This window comes from Oncorhynchus tshawytscha, linkage group LG13 (assembly GCF_018296145.1).
Source record: "Oncorhynchus tshawytscha isolate Ot180627B linkage group LG13, Otsh_v2.0, whole genome shotgun sequence".
NCBI classification, from domain to species: Eukaryota; Metazoa; Chordata; class Actinopteri; order Salmoniformes; family Salmonidae; genus Oncorhynchus; species Oncorhynchus tshawytscha.
The window spans coordinates 93,518,619-93,538,726 of record NC_056441.1 but is presented as its reverse complement, the minus strand read 5'-3'; the positions used below and the strand labels follow the sequence as shown (position 1 = coordinate 93,538,726).

The window sequence follows — 20,108 nt, the reverse complement described above, 5'->3', positions numbered from 1 at the left end:
CTATGAAGTATCTGAGGTATATCAGGGTTACTATGAAGTATCTGGGGTATATCAGGTTACTATGCAGTATCCGAGGTATATCAGGGTTACTATGAAGTATCTGGGGTATATCAGGGTTACTATGAAGTATCTGAGTTATGTCTACAGCCCAGGGTTACTATGAAGTATCTGAGGTATATCTATAGCCCAGGGTTACTATGAAGTATCTGAGGTATATCAGAGTTACTATGAAGTATCTGGGGTATATCAGAGTTACTATGAAGTATCTGAGGTATATCAGGGTTACTATGAAGTATCTGAGGTATATCAGGGTTACTATTAAGTATCTGAGGTATATCAGGGTTACTATGAAGTATCTGAGGTATAGCTACAGCCCAGAGTTACTATGAAGTATCTGAGGTATATCTACAGCCCACGGTTACTATGACGTATCTGAGGTATATCTACAGCCCAGGGTTACTATGAAGTATCTGAGGTATATCTACAGCCCAGGGTTACTATGAAGTATCTGACATATATTGGGGTTACTATGAAGTATCTGAGGTATATCTATAGCCCAGGGTTACTATGAAGTATCTGAGGTATATCTACAGCCCAGGGTTACTATAAAGTATATCAGGGTTACTATGAAGTATCTGAGGCATATCAGGGTTACTATGAAGTATCTGAGGTATATCTACAGCCCAGGGTTACTATGAAGTATCTGAGGTATATCTATAGCCCAGGGTTACTATGAAGTATCTGAGGTATATCTACAACCCGGGTTACTATGAAGTATCTGAGGTATATCAGGGTTACTATGAAGTATCTGGGGTATATCAGGGTTACTATGAAGTATCTGAGGTATATCAGAGTTACTATGAAGTATCTGAGGTATATCTACAGCCCAGGGTTACTATGAAGTATCTGAGGTATATCAGGGTTACTATGAAGTATCTGAGGTATATCAGGGTTACTATTAAGTATCTGAGGTATAGCTACAGCCCAGAGTTACTATGAAGTATCTGAGGTATATCTATAGCCCAGGGTTACTATGAAGTATATGAGGTATATCTACAGCCCAGAGTTACTATGAAGTATCTGAGGTATATCTACTGCCCAGGGTTACTATGAAGTATCTGAGGTATGTCTACAGCCCAGATTTACTATGAAGTATCTGAGGTATATCTACAGCCCAGGGTTACTATGAAGTATCTGAGGTATATCTACAGCCCAGGGTTACTATGAAGTATCTGAGGTATATCAGGGTTACTATGAAGTATCTGAGGTATATCTACAGCCCGGGGTTACTATGAAGTATCTGAGGCATATCAGGGTTACTATGAAGTATCTGAGGTATATCGGGTTACTATGAAGTATCTGAGGTATTTCAGGGTTACTATGAAGTATCTGAGGTATGTCTACAGCCCAGGGTTACTATGAAGTATCTGAGGTATATCTACAGCCCAGGGTTACTATGAAGTATCTGAGGTATATCAGGGTTACTATGAAGTATCTGAGGTATATCGGGGTTACTATGAAGTATCTGAGGTATTTCAGGGTTACTATGAAGTATCTGAGGTATATCTACAGCCCAGGGTTACTATGAAGTATCTGAGGTATATCTAGAGCCCAGAGTTACAATGAAGTATCTGAGGTATATCTACAGCCCGGGGTTGCTATGAAGTATCTGAGGTATATCAGGGTTACTATGAAGTATCTGAGGTATATCTACAGCCCAGGGTTACTATGAAGTATCTGAGGTATATCAGGGTTACTATGAAGTATCTGGGGTATATCATTGTTACTATGAAGTATCTGAGGTATATCTACAGCCCAGGGTTACTATGAAGTATCTGAGGTATATCAGGGTTAGTATGAAGTATCTGAGGTATATCAGGGTTACTATGAAGTATCTGAGGTATAGCTACAGCCCAGAGTTACTGTGAAGTATCTGAGGTATATCTATAGCCCAGGGTTACTATGAAGTATCTGAGGTATATCTACAGCCCAGAGTTACTATGAAGTATCTGAGGTATATCTACAGCCCAGGGTTACTATGAAGTATCTGAGGTATGTCTACAGCCCAGATTTACTATGAAGTATCTGAGGTATATCTACAGCCCAGGGTTACTATGAAGTATCTGAGGTATATCTAGAGCCCAGGGTTACTATGAAGTATCTGAGGTATATCAGGTTACTATGAAGTATCTGAGGTATATCTACAGCCCAGGGTTACTATGAAGTTTCTGAGGTATATCTACAGCCCACGGTTACTATGAAGTATCTGAGGTATATCTACAGCCCAGGGTTACTATGAAGTATCTGAGGTATATCTAGAGCCCAGGGTTACTATGAAGTATCTGAGGTATATCAGGGTTACTATGAAGTATCTGAGGTATTTCAGGGTTACTATGAAGTATCTGAGGTATATCTACAGCCCAGAGTTACTATGAAGTATCTGAGGTATATCTACAGCCCAGGGTTACTATGAAGTATCTGACGTATATTGGGGTTACTATGAAGTATCTGAGGTATATCAGGGTTACTATGAAGTATCTGAGGTATATCTATAGCCCAGGGTTACTATGAAGTATCTGAGGTATATCTACAGCCCAGGGTTACTATAAAGTATATCAGGGTTACTATGAAGTATCTGAGGCATATCAGGGTTACTATGAAGTATCTGAGGTATATCTACAGCCCAGGGTTACTATGAAGTATCTGAGGTATATCTATAGCCCAGGGTTACTATGAAGTATCTGAGGTATATCTATAGCCCAGGGTTACTATGAAGTATCTGAGGTATATCTAGAGCCCAGGGTTACTATGAAGTATCTGAGGTATATCTACAGCCCGGGGTTACTATGAAGTATCTGAGGTATATCAGGGTTACTATGAAGTATCTGGGGTATATCAGGGTTACTATGAAGTATCTGAGGTATATCAGAGTTACTATGAAGTATCTGAGGTATATCTACAGCCCAGGGTTACTATGAAGTATCTGAGGTATATCAGGGTTACTATGAAGTATCTGAGGTATATCAGGGTTACTATTAAGTATCTGAGGTATAGCTACAGCCCAGAGTTACTATGAAGTATCTGAGGTATATCTATAGCCCAGGGTTACTATGAAGTATCTGAGGTATATCTACAGCCCAGAGTTACTATGAAGTATCTGAGGTATATCTACTGCCCAGGGTTACTATGAAGTATCTGAGGTATGTCTACAGCCCAGATTTACTATGAAGTATCTGAGGTATATCTACAGCCCAGGGTTACTATGAAGTATCTGAGGTATATCTACAGCCCAGGGTTACTATGAAGTATCTGAGGTATATCAGGGTTACTATGAAGTATCTGAGGTATATCTACAGCCCGGGGTTACTATGAAGTATCTGAGGCATATCAGGGTTACTATGAAGTATCTGAGGTATATCGGGGTTACTATGAAGTATCTGAGGTATTTCAGGGTTACTATGAAGTATCTGAGGTATGTCTACAGCCCAGGGTTACTATGAAGTATCTGAGGTATATCTACAGCCCAGGGTTACTATGAAGTATCTGAGGTATATCAGGGTTACTATGAAGTATCTGAGGTATATCCTATGAAGTATCTGAGGTATTTCAGGGTTACTATGAAGTATCTGAGGTATATCTACAGCCCAGGGTTACTATGAAGTATCTGAGGTATATCTAGAGCCCAGAGTTACAATGAAGTATCTGAGGTATATCTACAGCCCGGGGTTGCTATGAAGTATCTGAGGTATATCAGGGTTACTATGAAGTATCTGAGGTATATCTACAGCCCAGGGTTACTATGAAGTATCTGAGGTATATCAGGGTTACTATGAAGTATCTGGGGTATATCAGGGTTACTATGAAGTATCTGAGGTATATCTACAGCCCAGGGTTACTATGAAGTATCTGAGGTATATCAGGGTTAGTATGAAGTATCTGAGGTATATCAGGGTTACTATGAAGTATCTGAGGTATAGCTACAGCCCAGAGTTACTGTGAAGTATCTGAGGTATATCTATAGCCCAGGGTTACTATGAAGTATCTGAGGTATATCTACAGCCCAGAGTTACTATGAAGTATCTGAGGTATATCTACAGCCCAGGGTTACTATGAAGTATCTGAGGTATATCTAGAGCCCAGGGTTACTATGAAGTATCTGAGGTATATCTAGAGCCCAGGGTTACTATGAAGTATCTGAGGTATTTCAGGGTTACTATGAAGTATCTGAGGTATGTCTACAGCCCAGGGTTACTATGAAGTATCTGAGGTATATCTACAGCCCAGGGTTACTATGAAGTATCTGAGGTATATCAGGGTTACTATGAAGTATCTGAGGTATATCTACAGCCCAGAGTTACTATGAAGTATCTGAGGTATATCAGGGTTACTATGAAGTATCTGGGGTATATCAGGGTTACTATGAAGTATCTGAGGTATATCAGGGTTACTATGAAGTATCTGGGGTATATCAGGTTACTATGAAGTATCTGAGGTATGTCTACAGCCCAGGGTTACTATGAAGTATCTGAGGTATATCTATAGCCCAGAGTTACTATGAAGTATCTGAGGTATATCTACAGCCCAGGGTTACTATGAAGTATCTGAGGTATATCTAGACCCCAGGGTTACTATGAAATATCTGAGGTATTTCAGGGTTACTATGAAGTATCTGAGGTATATTGGGGTTACTATGAAGTATCTGAGGTATATCAGGGTTACTATGAAGTATCTGAGGTATATCTACAGCCCAGGGTTACTATGAAGTATCTGAGGTATATTTACAGCCTATAGTTACTTTGAAGTATCTGAGGTATATCAGGGTTACTTTGAAGTATCTGAGGTATATCTACAGCCTGGGGTTACTATGAAGTATCTGAGGCATATCAGGGTTACTATGAAGTATCTGAGGTATATCAGGGTTACTATGAAGTATCTGAGGTATATCGGGGTTACTATGAAGTATCTGAGGTATTTCAGGGTTACTATGAAGTATCTGAGGTATATCTACAGCCCAGGGTTACTATGAAGAATCTGAGGTATATCTAGAGCCCAGAGTTACTATGAAGTATCTGAGGTATATCAGGGTTACTATGAAGTATCTGAGGTATATCAGAGTTACTATGAAGTATCTGGGGTATATCAGGGTTACTATGAAGTATCTGAGGTATATCAGGGTTACTATGAAGTATCTGAGGTATATCAGGGTTACTATGAAGTATCTGAGGTATAGCTACAGCCCAGAGTTACTATGAAGTATCTGAGGTATATCTATCCCAGGGTTACTATGAAGTATCTGAGGTATATCTACAGCCCAGAGTTACTATGAAGTATCTGAGGTATATCTACAGCCCAGGGTTACTATGAAGTATCTGAGGTATATCTACAGCCCACGGTTACTATGAAGTATCTGAGGTATATCTACAGCCCAGGGTTACTATGAAGTATCTGAGGTATATCTACAGCCCAGGGTTACTATGACGTATCTGAGGTATATCAGGGTTACTATGAAGTATCTGAGGTATATCTACAGCCCAGGGTTACTATGAAGTATCCGAGGTATTTCAGGGTTACTATGAAGTATCTGAGGTATATCTACAGCCCAGGGTTACTATGACGTATCTGAGGTATATCAGGGTTACTATGAAGTATCTGAGGTATATTGGGGTTACTATGAAGTATCTGAGGTATATCAGGGTTACTATGAAGTATCTGAGGTATATCTACAGCCCAGGGTTACTATGAAGTATCTGAGGTATATCAGGGTTACTATGAAGTATCTGAGGTATATCTACAGCCCGGGGTTACTATGAAGTATCTGAGGTATATCTACAGCCCAGGGTTACTATGAAGTATCTGAGGTATATCTAGACCCCAGGGTTACTATGAAATATCTGAGGTATTTCAGGGTTACTATGAAGTATCTGAGGTATTTCAGGGTTACTATGAAGTATCTGAGGTATATCTAGACCCCAGGGTTACTATGAAGTATCTGAGGTATATCAGGGTTACTATGAAGTATCTGAGGTATATTGGGGTTACTATGAAGTATCTGAGGTATATCAGGGTTACTATGAAGTATCTGAGGTATATCTACAGCCCGGGTTACTGTGAAGTATCTCAGGCATATCAGGGTTACTATGAAGTATCTGAGGTATATCAGGGTTACTATGAAGTATCTGAGGTATATCGGGGTTACTATGAAGTATCTGAGGTATTTCAGGGTTACTATGAAGTATCTGAGGTATATCTAGAGCCCGGGTTTACTATGAAGTATCTGAGGTATATCTACAGCCCAGGGTTACTATGAAGTATCTGAGGTATATCAGGGTTACTATGAAGTATCTGGGGTATATCAGGGTTACTATGAAGCATCTGAGGTATATCGGGGTTACTATGAAGTATCTGAGGTATTTCAGGGTTACTATGAAGTATCTGAGGTATATCTACAGCCCAGGGTTACTATGAAGTATCTGAGGTATATCTAGAGCCCAGAGTTACTTTGAAGTATCTGAGGTATATCTAGACCCCAGGGTTACTATGAAGTATCTGAGGTATATCAGGGTTACTATGAAGTATCTGGGGTATATCTACAGCCCGGGGTTACTATGAAGTATCTGAGGTATATCAGAGTTACTATGAAGTATCTGAGGTATATCTAGAGCCCAGAGTTACTATGAAGTATCTGAGGTATATCTACAGCCCAGGGTTACTATGAAGTATCTGAGGTATATCAAATCAAATCAAATCAAATCAAATCAAATTTTATTTGTCACATACACATGGTTAGCAGATGTTATGCGAGTGTAGCGAAATGCTTGTGCTTCTAGTTCCGACAATGCAGTAATAACGAGCAAGTAATCTAACTAACAATTCCAAAAAAAAAAAAAAACTACTGTCTTATACACAGTGTAAGTAAAGAATATGTACATAAGGATATATGAATGAGTGATGGTACAGAGCAGCATAGGCAAGATACAGTAGATGATATCTACAGTATATACATATGAGATAAGTATGTAAACCAAGTGGCATTTAAAGTGGCTAGTGATACATGTATTACATAAGGATGCAGTCGATGATATAGAGTACAGTATCAACGTATGCATATGAGATGAACAATGTAGGGTAAGTAACATTATATAAGGTAGCATTGTTTAAAGTGGCTAGTGATATATTTACATAATTTCCCATCAATTCCCATGATTAAAGTGGCTGGAGTAGAGTCAGTGTCATTGACAGTGTGTTGGCAGTAGCCACTCAATGTTAGTGGTGGCTGTTTAACAGGGTTACTATGAAGTATCTGGGGTATATCAGGGTTACTATGAAGTATCCGAGGTATATCAGGGTTACTATGAAGTATCTGGGTTATATCAGGGTTACTATGAAGTATCTGAGTTATGTCTACAGCCCAGGGTTACTATGAAGTATCTGAGGTATATCTATAGCCCAGAGTTACTATGAAGTATCTGAGGTATATCTACAGCCCAGGGTTACTATGACGTATCTGAGGTATATCAGGGTTACTATGAAGTATCTGAGGTATATTGGGGTTACTATGAAGTATCTGAGCTATATCAGGGTTACTATGAAGTATCTGAGGTATATCTACAGCCCAGGGTTACTATGAAGTATCTGAGGTATATCTACAGCCTATTGTTACTATGAAGTATCTGAGGTATATCAGGGTTACTATGAAGTATCTGAGGTATATCTACAGCCCAGGGTTACTATGAAGTATCTGAGGCATATCAGGGTTACTATGAAGTATCTGAGGTATATCAGGGTTACTATGAAGTATCTGAGGTATATCGGGGTTACTATGAAGTATCTGAGGTATTTCAGGGTTACTATGAAGTATCTGAGGTATATCTACAGCCCAGGGTTACTATGAAGTATCTGAGGTATATCTAGAGCCCAGAGTTACTTTGAAGTATCTGAGGTATATCTACAGCCCAGGGTTACTATGAAGTATCTGAGGTATATCTACAGCCCAGGGTTACTATGAAGTATCTGGGGTATATCAGGGTTACTATGAAGCATCTGAGGTATATCTACAGCCCAGTGTTACTATGAAGTATCTGAGGTATATCAGGGTTACTATGAAGTATCTGAGGTATATCAGGGTTACTATGAAGTATCTGAGGTATAGCTACAGCCCAGAGTTACTATGAAGTATCTGAGGTATATCTATAGCCCAGGGTTACTATGAAGTATCTGAGGTATATCTACAGCCCAGGGTTACTATGAAGTATCTGAGGTATATCAGAGTTACTATGAAGTATCTGGGGTATATCAGAGTTACTATGAAGTATCTGAGGTATATCAGGGTTACTATGAAGTATCTGAGGTATATCAGGGTTACTATGAAGTATCTGAGGTATAGCTACAGCCCAGAGTTACTATGAAGTATCTGAGGTATATCTATAGCCCAGGGTTAGTATGAAGTATCTGAGGTATATCTACAGCCCAGAGTTACTATGAAGTATCTGAGGTATATCTACAGCCCAGGGTTACTATGAAGTATCTGAGGTATATCTACAGCCCACGGTTACTATGACGTATCTGAGGTATATCTACAGCCCAGGGTTACTATGAAGTATGTGAGATATATCTACAGCCCAGGGTTACTATGACGTATCTGAGGTATATCAGGGTTACTATGAAGTATCTGAGGTATATTGGGGTTACTATGAAGTATCTGAGGTATATCAGGGTTACTATGAAGTATCTGAGGTATATCTACAGCCCAGGGTTACTATGAAGTATCTGAGGTATATCAGGGTTACTATGAAGTATCTGAGGTATATCTACAGCCCACGGTTACTATGAAGTATCTGAGGTATATCTATAGCCCAGGGTTACTATGAAGTATCTGAGGTATGTCTACAGCCCAGGTTACTATGAAGTATCTGAGGTATTTCAGGGTTACTATGAAGTATCTGAGGTATATCTACAGCCCAGGGTTACTATGAAGTATCTGAGGTATATCTAGAGCCCGGGGTTACTATGAAGTATCTGAGGTATATCTACAGCCCAGGGTTACTATGAAGTATCTGGGGTATATCAGGGTTACTATGAAGCATCTGAGGTATATCTACAGCCCAGGGTTACTATGAAGTATCTGAGGTATATCAGGGTTACTATGAAGTATCTGAGGTATATCAGGGTTACTATGAAGTATCTGAGGTATAGCTACAGCCCAGAGTTACTATGAAGTATCTGAGGTATATCTATAGCCCAGGGTTACTATGAAGTATCTGAGGTATATCTACAGCCCAGAGTTACTATGAAGTATCTGAGGTATGTCTACAGCCCAGAGTTACAATGAAGTATCTGAGGTATATCTACAGCCCAGGGTTACTATGAAGTATCTGCGGTATATCAGGGTTACTATGAAGTATCTGAGGTATATCTACAGCCCACGGTTACTATGACGTATCTGAGGTATATCTACAGCCCAGGGTTACTATGAAGTATCTGAGGTATATCTACAGCCCAGAGTTACTATGAAGTATCTGAGGTATATCTACAGCCCACGGTTACTATGACGTATCTGAGGTATATCTACAGCCCAGGGTTACTATGAAGTATCTGAGGTATATCTACAGCGCAGGGTTACTATGACGTATCTCAGGTATATCAGGGTTACTATGAATTATCTGAGGTATATCTACAGCCCGGGGTTACTATGAAGTATCTGAGGTATTTCAGGGTTACTATGAAGTATCTGAGGTATATCTAGACCCCAGGGTTACTATGAAGTATCTGAGGTATATCAGGGTTACTATGAAGTATCTGAGGTATATTGGGGTTACTATGAAGTATCTGAGGTATATCAGGGTTACTATGAAGTATCTGAGGTATATCTACAGCCCAGGGTTACTATGAAGTATCTGAGGTATATCAGGGTTACTATGAAGTATCTGAGGTATATCTACAGCCCGGGGTTACTATGAAGTATCTGAGGCATATCAGGGTTACTATGAAGTATCTGAGGTATATCAGGGTTACTATGAAGTATCTGAGGTATATCGGGGTTACTATGAAGTATCTGAGGTATTTCAGGGTTACTATGAAGTATCTGAGGTATATCTACAGCCCAGGGTTACTATGAAGTATCTGAGGTATATCTAGAGCCCGGGGTTACTATGAAGTATCTGAGGTATATCTACAGCCCAGGGTTACTATGAAGTATCTGAGGTATATCAGGGTTACTATGAAGTATCTGGGGTATATCAGGGTTACTATGAAGCATCTGAGGTATATCTACAGCCCAGGGTTACTATGAAGTATCTGGGGTATATCAGGGTTACTATGAAGTATCTGAGGTATATCAGGGTTACTATGAAGTATCTGAGGTATATCTACAGCCCAGGGTTACTATGAAGTATCTGAGGTATATCAGGGTTACTATGAAGTATCTGAGGTATAGCTACAGCCCAGAGTTACTATGAAGTATCTGAGGTATATCTATAGCCCAGGGTTACTATGAAGTATCTGAGGTATATCTACAGCCCAGAGTTACTATGAAGTATCTGAGGTATATCTACAGCCCAGGGTTACTATGAAGTATCTGAGGTATGTCTACAGCCCAGAGTTACTATGAAGTATCTGAGGTATATCTACAGCCCAGGGTTACTATGAAGTATCTGCGGTATATCAGGGTTACTATGAAGTATCTGAGGTATATCTACAGCCCACGGTTACTATGAAGTATCTGAGGTATATCTATAGCCCAGGGTTACTATGAAGTATCTGAGGTATGTCTACAGCCCAGAGTTACTATGAAGTATCTGAGGTATATCTACAGCCCAGGGTTACTATGAAGTATCTGCGGTATATCAGGGTTACTATGAAGTATCTGAGGTATATCTAGAGCCCGGGGTTACTATGAAGTATCTGAGGTATATCTACAGCCCAGGGTTACTATGAAGTATCTGAGGTATATCAGGGTTACTATGAAGTATCTGGGGTATATCAGGGTTACTATGAAGTATCTGAGGTATATCTACAGCCCAGGGTTACTATGAAGTATCTGAGGTATATCAGGGTTACTATGAAGTATCTGAGGTATATCAGGGTTACTATGAAGTATCTGAGGTATAGCTACAGCCCAGAGTTACTATGAAGTATCTGAGGTATATCTACAGCCCAGGGTTACTATGAAGTATCTGAGGTATGTCTACAGCCCAGAGTTACTATGAAGTATCTGAGGTATATCTACAGCCCAGGGTTACTTTGAAGTATCTGCGGTATATCAGGGTTACTATGAAGTATCTGAGGTATATCTACAGCCCACGGTTACTATGAAGTATCTGAGGTATATCTATAGCCCAGGGTTACTATGAAGTATCTGAGGTATATCTACATCCCAGAGTTACTATGAAGTATCTGAGGTATGTCTACAGCCCAGGGTTACTATGAAGTATCTGAGGTATATCTACAGCCCAGGGTTACTATGAAGTATCTGAGGTATATCAGGGTTACTATGAAGTATCTGAGGTATATAGTATCTCAGGTATATCTACAGCCCAGGGTTACTATGAAGTATCTGAGGTATATCTACAGCCCAGGGTTACTATGAAGTATCTGAGGTATATCTAGAGCCCAAGGTTACTATGAAGTATCTGAGGTATATCTACAACCCAGGGTTACTATGAAGTATCTGAGGTATATCAGGGTTACTATGAAGTATCTGAGGTATATAGTATCTCAGGTATATCTACAGCCCAGGGTTACTATGAAGTATCTGAGGTATATCAGGGTTACTATGAAGTATCTGAGGTATATAGTATCTCAGGTATATCTACAGCACAGGGTTACTATAAATGAATTCAAGTGTTACCCATGTGTGTGTTTACACTTCCCCTCTTCTTCTCTGTTCTCCATCAGCAGAACCCAGCGTCTACCTCCCCAGCAGTGAGTGGTACCAGCAGCCCCGCCCCTAGGAAGTGTGGCAATGTGGACTACTTGGCTCTGGACTTCCAGCCGGGCTCCCCCAGTCCACACAGAAAGGTACACACCACCCCCGCCACACTGATACTCAACACGTCTGCCCCACAGGGGTGTGTGCTCAGCCCCCTCCTGTGCTCCCTGTTCACTCACGTCTCCAACTCAATCGTCGTGTTTGCTGACGACACAACAGGGGTAGGCTTGATTACTAACAACAATGAGACGGCCTAAAGGGAGAAGGTGGGAGCCCTGGCGGAATGATGCCGGGAAAAACAACCTCTCCCTCAACATCAACAAAACGAAGGAGCTGATCGTGGACGACAGGAGACGGCATCCACATCTACGGGCCGCAGTGGAGAGGGTCAAAACGCTTCGTTCCTCGGCGTCACTGGAGACCCAAAATGGTCCCCTTCACAACGACAGTGAAGAAGGTGCAACAACACAACTTCTACCTCAGGAGGCTGAAGAAATTCGTCTTTGCTTCTGAGACCCTCAGAAACGTCTATATTTGTTTTAATTTTCCCGTTATTTTACCAGGTAAATTGACTGAGAACACGTTCTCATTTGCAGCAACGACCTGGGGAATGGTTACAGGGGAGAGGAGGGGGATGAATGAGCCAATTGTAAACTGGGGATTATTAGGTGACTGTGATGGTTTGAGGGCCAGATTGGGGAATTTAGCCAGGACACTGGGGTTAACACCCCCACTCTTACGATAAGTGCCATGGGATCTTCAATGACCTCAGAGAGTCAGGACACCCGTTTAACGTCCCATCCGAAAGACAGCACCCTACACATGGCAGTGTCCCCAATCACTGCCCTGGGGTATTGGGATATTTTTTTAGACCAGAGGAAAGAGTGCCTCCTACTGGCCATCCAACACCACTTCCAGTAACATCTGATCTCCCATCCAGGGACTGACCAGGACCAACCCTGCTTAGCTTCAGAAGCAAGCCAGCAGTGGTATGCAGGGTGGTATGCTGCTGACCAGGACCAGCCCTGCTTAGCTTCAGAAGCAAGCCAGCAGTGGTATGCAGGGTGGTATGCTGCTGACCAGGACCAACTCTGCTTAGCTTCAGAAACAAGCCAGCAGTGGTATGCAGGGTGGTATGCTGCTGACCAGGACCATCCCTGCTTAGCTTCAGAAGCAAGCCAGCAGTGGTATGCAAGGTGGTATGCTGCTGTCCAGGACCATCCCTGCTTAGCTTCAGAAGCAAGCCAGCAGTGGTATGCAGGGTGGTATGCTGCTGACCAGGACCAGCCCTGCTTAGCTTCAGAAGCAAGCCAGCAGTGGTATGCAGGGTGGTATGCTGCTGACCAGGACCAACCCTGCTTAGCTTCAGAAGCAAGCCAGCAGTGGTATGCAGGGTGGTATGCTGCTGACCAGGACCAACCCTGCTTAGCTTCAGAAGCAAGCCAGCAGTGGTATGCATGGTGGTATGCTGCTGACCAGGACCAACTCTGCTTAGCTTCAGAAACAAGCCAGCAGTGGTATGCAGGGTGGTATGCTGCTGACCAGGACCAACCCTGCTTAGCTTCAGAAGCAAGCCAGCAGTGGTATGCAGGGTGGTATGCTGCTGACCAGCACCAACCCTGCTTAGCTTCAGAAGCAAGCCAGCAGTGGTATGCAGGGTGGTATGCTGCTGACCAGGACCAACCCTGCTTAGCTTCAGAAGCAAGCCAGCAGTGGTATGCAAGGTGGTATGCTGGTAGAGAACAGAAGCAGAAGTGGACGAATAAACACACTCATTCACAAACACGTGTATGCATTTGAAAGGTCTTGGGTGCCTCAATTAATTAAAAAGAACATCATAAAATAACTTTGAGAGAGCATTCTGCTGAGTTGTATCACCGCCTGGTTAGGCAACTCAGGGCTCTCCAGAGGGTGGTGCAGTCTGCCCAACACACCACCGGGGGCAAACTACCTGCCCTCCAGGACACTTACACCACCCGATGTTACAGGAAGGCCATAAAGATCATCAATGACATCAACCACCCGAGCCACTGCCTGTTCACCCCGCTGTCATCTAGAAGGCGAGGTCAGTACAGGTGCATCAAAGCTGGGACCAAGAGACTGAAAAACAGCTTCTATCTCAAGGCCATCAGACTGTTAAACAGCCACCACTAACATTGAGTGGCTACTGCCAACACACTGTCAATGACACTGACTCTACTCCAGCCACTTTAATCATGGGAATTGATGGGAAATGATGTAAATATATCACTAGCCACTTTAAACAATGCTACCTTATATAATGTTACTTACCCTACATTGTTCATCTCATATGCATACGTTGATACTGTACTCTATATCATCGACTGCATCCTTATGTAATACATGTATCACTAGCCACTTTAACTATGCCACTTGGTTTACATACTTATCTCATATGTATATACTGTACTCGATATCATCTACTGTATCTTGCCTATGCTGCTCTGTACCATCACTCATTCATATATCCTTATGTACATATTCTTTATCCCCTTACACTGTGTATGACAGTAGTTTTTTTTGGAATTGTTAGTTAGATTACTTGCTCGTTATTACTGCATTGTCGGAACTAGAAGCACAAGCATTGAAGTATCTGAGGTATATCTACAGCCCAGGGTTACTATGAAGTATCTGAGGTATGTCTACAGCCCAGAGTTACTATGAAGTATCTGAGGTATATCTACAGCCCAGGGTTACTATGAAGTATCTGCGGTATATCAGGGTTACTATGAAGTATCTGAGGTATATCTACAGCCCACGGTTACTATGAAGTATCTGAGGTATATATATAGCCCAGGGTTACTATGAAGTATCTGAGGTATATCTACATCCCAGAGTTACTATGAAGTATCTGAGGTATGTCTACAGCCCAGGGTTACTATGAAGTATCTGAGGTATATCTACAGCCCAGGGTTACTATGAAGTATCTGAGGTATATAGTAGAGGTAAGGGGGGGGGGACTGTCTCAATCAACCCTCTGAATCAGAGAGGCTGTCTTAATCAATACACACCATCCTATATAACTACTGTCTATACTGTCTATGCTATACACACCATCCTATATAACTACTGTCTATACACACCATCCTATATAACTACTGTCTATACACACCATCCTATATAACTACTGTCTATACACACCATCCTATATAACTACTGTCTATACACACCATCCTATATAACTACTGTCTATACACACCAGCATATATAACTAATGTCTATACACACCATCATATATAACTACTGTCTATACACACCATCCTATATAACTACTATCTATACACACCATCCTATATAACTACTGTCTATACTGTCTATACACACCATCCTATATAACTACTGTCTATATACACCATCCTATATAACTACTGTCTATATACACCATCCTATATAACTACTGTCTATACACACCATCCTATATAACTACTGTCTATACACACCATCCTATATAACTACTGTCTATACACACCATCCTATATAACTACTGTCTATACACACCATCCTATATAACTACTGTCTATACACACCATCCTATATCTATATACACACCATCCTATATAACTACTATACTGTCTATACACACCATCCTATATAACTACTGTCTATATACACCATCCTATATAACTACTGTCTATATACACCATCCTATATAACTACTGTCTATACACACCATCCTATATAACTACTGTCTATACACACCATCCTATATAACTACTGTCTATACACACCATCCTATATAACTACTGTCTATACACACCATCCTATATAACTACTGTCTATACACACCATCCTATATAACTACTGTCTATATACACCATCCTATAACTACTGTCTATACTGTCTATACACACCATCCTATATAACTACTGTCTATACACACCATCCTTTATAACTACTGTCTATACAAACCATCCTATAAACTACTGTCTATACACACCATCCTATATAACTACTGTCTATACACACCATCCTATATAATTACTGTATATACTGTCTATACACACCATCCTATATAACTACTGTCTATACACACCATCCTATATAACTACTGTCTATACACACCATCCTATATAACTACTGTCTATACACACCATCCTATATAACTACTGTCTATACACACCATCCTATATAACTAATGTCTATACACACCATCCTATATAACTACTGTCTATACACACCATCCTATAACTACTGTCTATACACACCATCCTATATAACTACTGTCTATACTGTCTATACACACCATCCTATATAATTACTGTCTGTACTGTCTATACACACCATCCTTTATAACTACTGTCTATACACACCATCCTATATAACTACTGTCTATACTGTCTATACACACCATCCTATATAACTACTGTATATACTGTCTATACACACCATCCTATATAACTACTGTCTATACACACCATCCTATATAACTACTGTCTATACACACCATCCTATATAACTACTGTCTATACACACCATCCTATACAACTACTGTCTATACACACCATACTATATAACTACTGTCTATACTGTCTATACACACCATCCTATATAACTACTGTCTGTACTGTCTATACACACCATCCTATATAACTGCTGTCTAAACTGTCTATATTCACCATCCTATATAACTACTGTCTATACACACCATCCTATATAACTACTGTCTATACACACCATCCTATATAACTACTGTCTATAATGTCTATACACACTATCCTATATAACTACTGTCTATACACACCATCCTATATAACTACTGTCTATAATGTCTATACACACTATCCTATATAACTACTGTCTATACAAACCATCCTATATAACTACTGTCTATACACACCATCATATATAACTACTGTCTATACTGTCTATACACACCATCCAATGTAACTACTGTCTATACACACCATCCTATAAAACTACTGTCTATACTGTCTATATGCACCATCCTATATATCTACTGTATATAGTGTCTATATACACCATCCTATATATCTACTGTCTATAGACACCATCCTATATAACTACTGTCTATACACACCATCCTATATAACTACTGTCTATACACACCATCCTTTATAACTACTGTCTATACTGTCTATAGACACCATCCTATATAACTACTGTCTATACACATCATCCTATATAACTACTGTCTATACTGTCTATACACACCATCCTATATAACTACTGTCTATACTGTCTATACACACCATCCTATATAACTACTGTCTATATACACCATCCTATATAACCACTGTCTATACACACCATCCTATATAACTACTGTCTATACACACCATCCTACAGAACTACTGTCTATACACACCATCCTATATAACTACTGTCTATACACACCATCCTATATAACTACTGTCTATACTGTCTATACACACCATCCTATATAACTACTGTTTATACACACCATCCTATATAACTACTGTCTATAATGTCTATACACACCATCCTATATAACTACTGTTTATACACACCATCCTATATAACTACTGTCTATACACACCATCCTATAGAACTACTGTCTATACACACCATCCTATATAACTACTGTCTATACACACCACCCTATATAACTACTGTTTATACACACCATCCTATATAACTACTGTCTATACTGTCTATACACACCATCCTATATAACTACTGTCTATACACACCATCCTATATAACTACTGTCTATACACACCATCATATACAGTACATATATACATATATGTTTATATTCCGAACTTTGATATTCAATCCATTTGCGTGGGGTTTTGTAGTGTGTTTTCAAATACTGCATTCTCTATTTAGCTCATTCTATCTGCTGCTGTACATGTCATTCTTCATATATATTGTGTAAATCAATATAGTGTAAATGCTCCCCCCTCCTCAAAAACTCTATTTAGTTTGTCCTTTTCTTATCCAGTTTCTGTGCTGTTCAAATATTAATATTAATGCCGTTCTCCTCTCCTCTCCACTCATCTCCTCTCCTCCATTCTCCTTTCTTCTCTACTCCTCTCCTTTCCACTCATATCCTCTCCACTCTCTTCTCCACTCATCTCCTCTCCTCCATTCTCCTTTCTTCTCTACTCCTCTCCTTTCCACTCATATCCTCTCCACTCTCTTCTCATCTCCTCTCCTCCATTCTCCTTTCTTCTCTACTCCTCTCCTTTCCACTCATATCCACTCCACTCTCTTCTCCACTCATCTCCTCTCCTCCATTCTCCTTTCTTATCTACTCCTCTCCTTTCCACTCATATCCTCTCCACTCTCTTCTCCACTAATCTCCTCTCCACTCATCTCCACTCTCCTCTCCAATCTTCTCCTCTACTCTTGACTCCTCTCCACTCATCTCTCTACTCTATTCTCCTCTCCACTCTACTCTATTCTCCTCTCCACTCTCCTCTCCACTCCCTCCAATCTTCTCCTCTCCTCTTGACTCCCCTTCTCTTCCCCCAGCCGTCTACGTCCTCGGTGACATCTGATGAGAAGGTGGATTATGTCCAGGTGGACAAGGAGAAGACGCAGGCCCTCCAGAACACCATGCAGGAGTGGACAGATGTCCGACAGTCCACCGACCCCGCCCCTAAGACTGTAAAGTCCTGACAGTAACCATGGGGAAGACACAGCGCTCTGACCTTACCTCATGTCAAGACAAGCATCTCCTATAGGATGTTACACTGTTACTGACAGAAGTCAGTTTGAGGAGTGAAGGAACATTTATGGATGGCGGAGACACAGATTACCTCTGTTGGACAGGCTAAAATTACTTGAGGACTGAAATGAGGACTAAAATGAGTTGAGGACCGAAATAAGGACCGAAATGAGGACACAAATGAGTTGAGGACTGAAATGAGGACTAAAATGAGTTGAGGACTGAAATGTGGACTAAAATGAGTTGAGGACCGAAATAAGGACCGAAATGAGGACACAAATGAGTTGAGGACTGAAATGAGGACTAAAATGAGTTGAGGACTGAAATGAGGACTAAAATGAGTTGAGGACCGAAATAAGGACCGAAATGAGTTGAGGACTGAAATGAGTTGAGGATTTAAATGAGTTGAGGACTGAAATGAGGATTTAAATGAGTTGAGGACTGAAATGAGGTGAGGGACTGAAATGAGGATTTAAATGAGTTGAGGACTAAAATGAGTTGAGGACCGAAATAAGGACCGAAATGAGGACACAAATGAGTTGAGGACTGAAATGAGGACTAAAATGAGTTGAGGACTGAAATGAGGACTAAAATGAGTTGAGGACTGAAATGAGGACTAAAATGAGTTGAGGACTGAAATGAGTTGAGGACTGAAATGAGGACTAAAATGAGTTGAGGACTGAAATGAGGACTAAAATGAGTTGAGGACCGAAATAAGGACCGAAATGAGGACTAAAATGAGTTGAGGACTGAAATGAGTTGAGGATTTAAATGAGTTGAGGACTGAAATGAGGACTTAAATGAGTTGAGGACTGAAATGAGGACTAAAATGAGTTGAGGACTGAAATGAGGACTAAAATGAGTTGAGGACTGAAATGAGTTGAGGACTGAAATGAGGACTAAAATGAGTTGAGGACTGAAATGAGGACTAAAATGAGTTGAGGACCGAAATAAGGACCGAAATGAGGACTAAAATGAGTTGAGGACTGAAATGAGTTGAGGATTTAAATGAGTTGAGGACTGAAATGAGGACTTAAATGAGTTGAGGACTGAAATGAGGACTTGGCTCAAAAAGAGGAGACAAAAAGTCAACGCCGAGCCGTGTTCTGTGGTGATCATCAGTGCTGTGCAGCCAACGCTTGATGCAGGCGGACAGACACCCAACCTGAACCTGCCAACGCTTGATGCAGGCGGACAGACACCCCAACCTGAACCTGCCAACACTTTTCTTCCTAAAGAGACTGTTAAAGCTGGACTGGAGTGATAGGAAATTGCCTTCCCGAATACTAACCTGTACAGTAACCTTTATTCTCGATTTTTCTCTGACTCTGTCAAGATTTGGGGAACAACTCTTCTAGGTCTTCTCTACAGCCATTTCAACTGTAACACAACGTTGAGTGTGTTTTCTTCCTGTTTAAGCTACTGTAAAACTATTTGCTGCCAGTCAAACTGCTATCGTTATCTAACCACCCAACCAGGCAGTGGAATTGTATCAGGAATGCATAT

General features: G+C 40.7%; 1 protein-coding gene across 1 annotated transcript in view; it reads left to right on the top strand.

Annotated features, from left to right (window-relative positions):
* LOC112235607 (GRB2-associated-binding protein 2-like) overlaps positions 1-19,605 on the top strand; it is a 63,028-nt gene extending 43,423 nt beyond the window's left edge. The window contains exons 8-9 of the mRNA XM_042294988.1: positions 11,893-12,015; positions 18,407-19,605. Coding sequence (XP_042150922.1) covers positions 11,893-12,015; positions 18,407-18,553 — 270 coding nt within the window. The 3' untranslated portion in view covers positions 18,554-19,605. The remainder of the gene's footprint in view (positions 1-11,892; positions 12,016-18,406) is intronic.
* Positions 19,606-20,108: the final 503 nt, after the last annotated feature.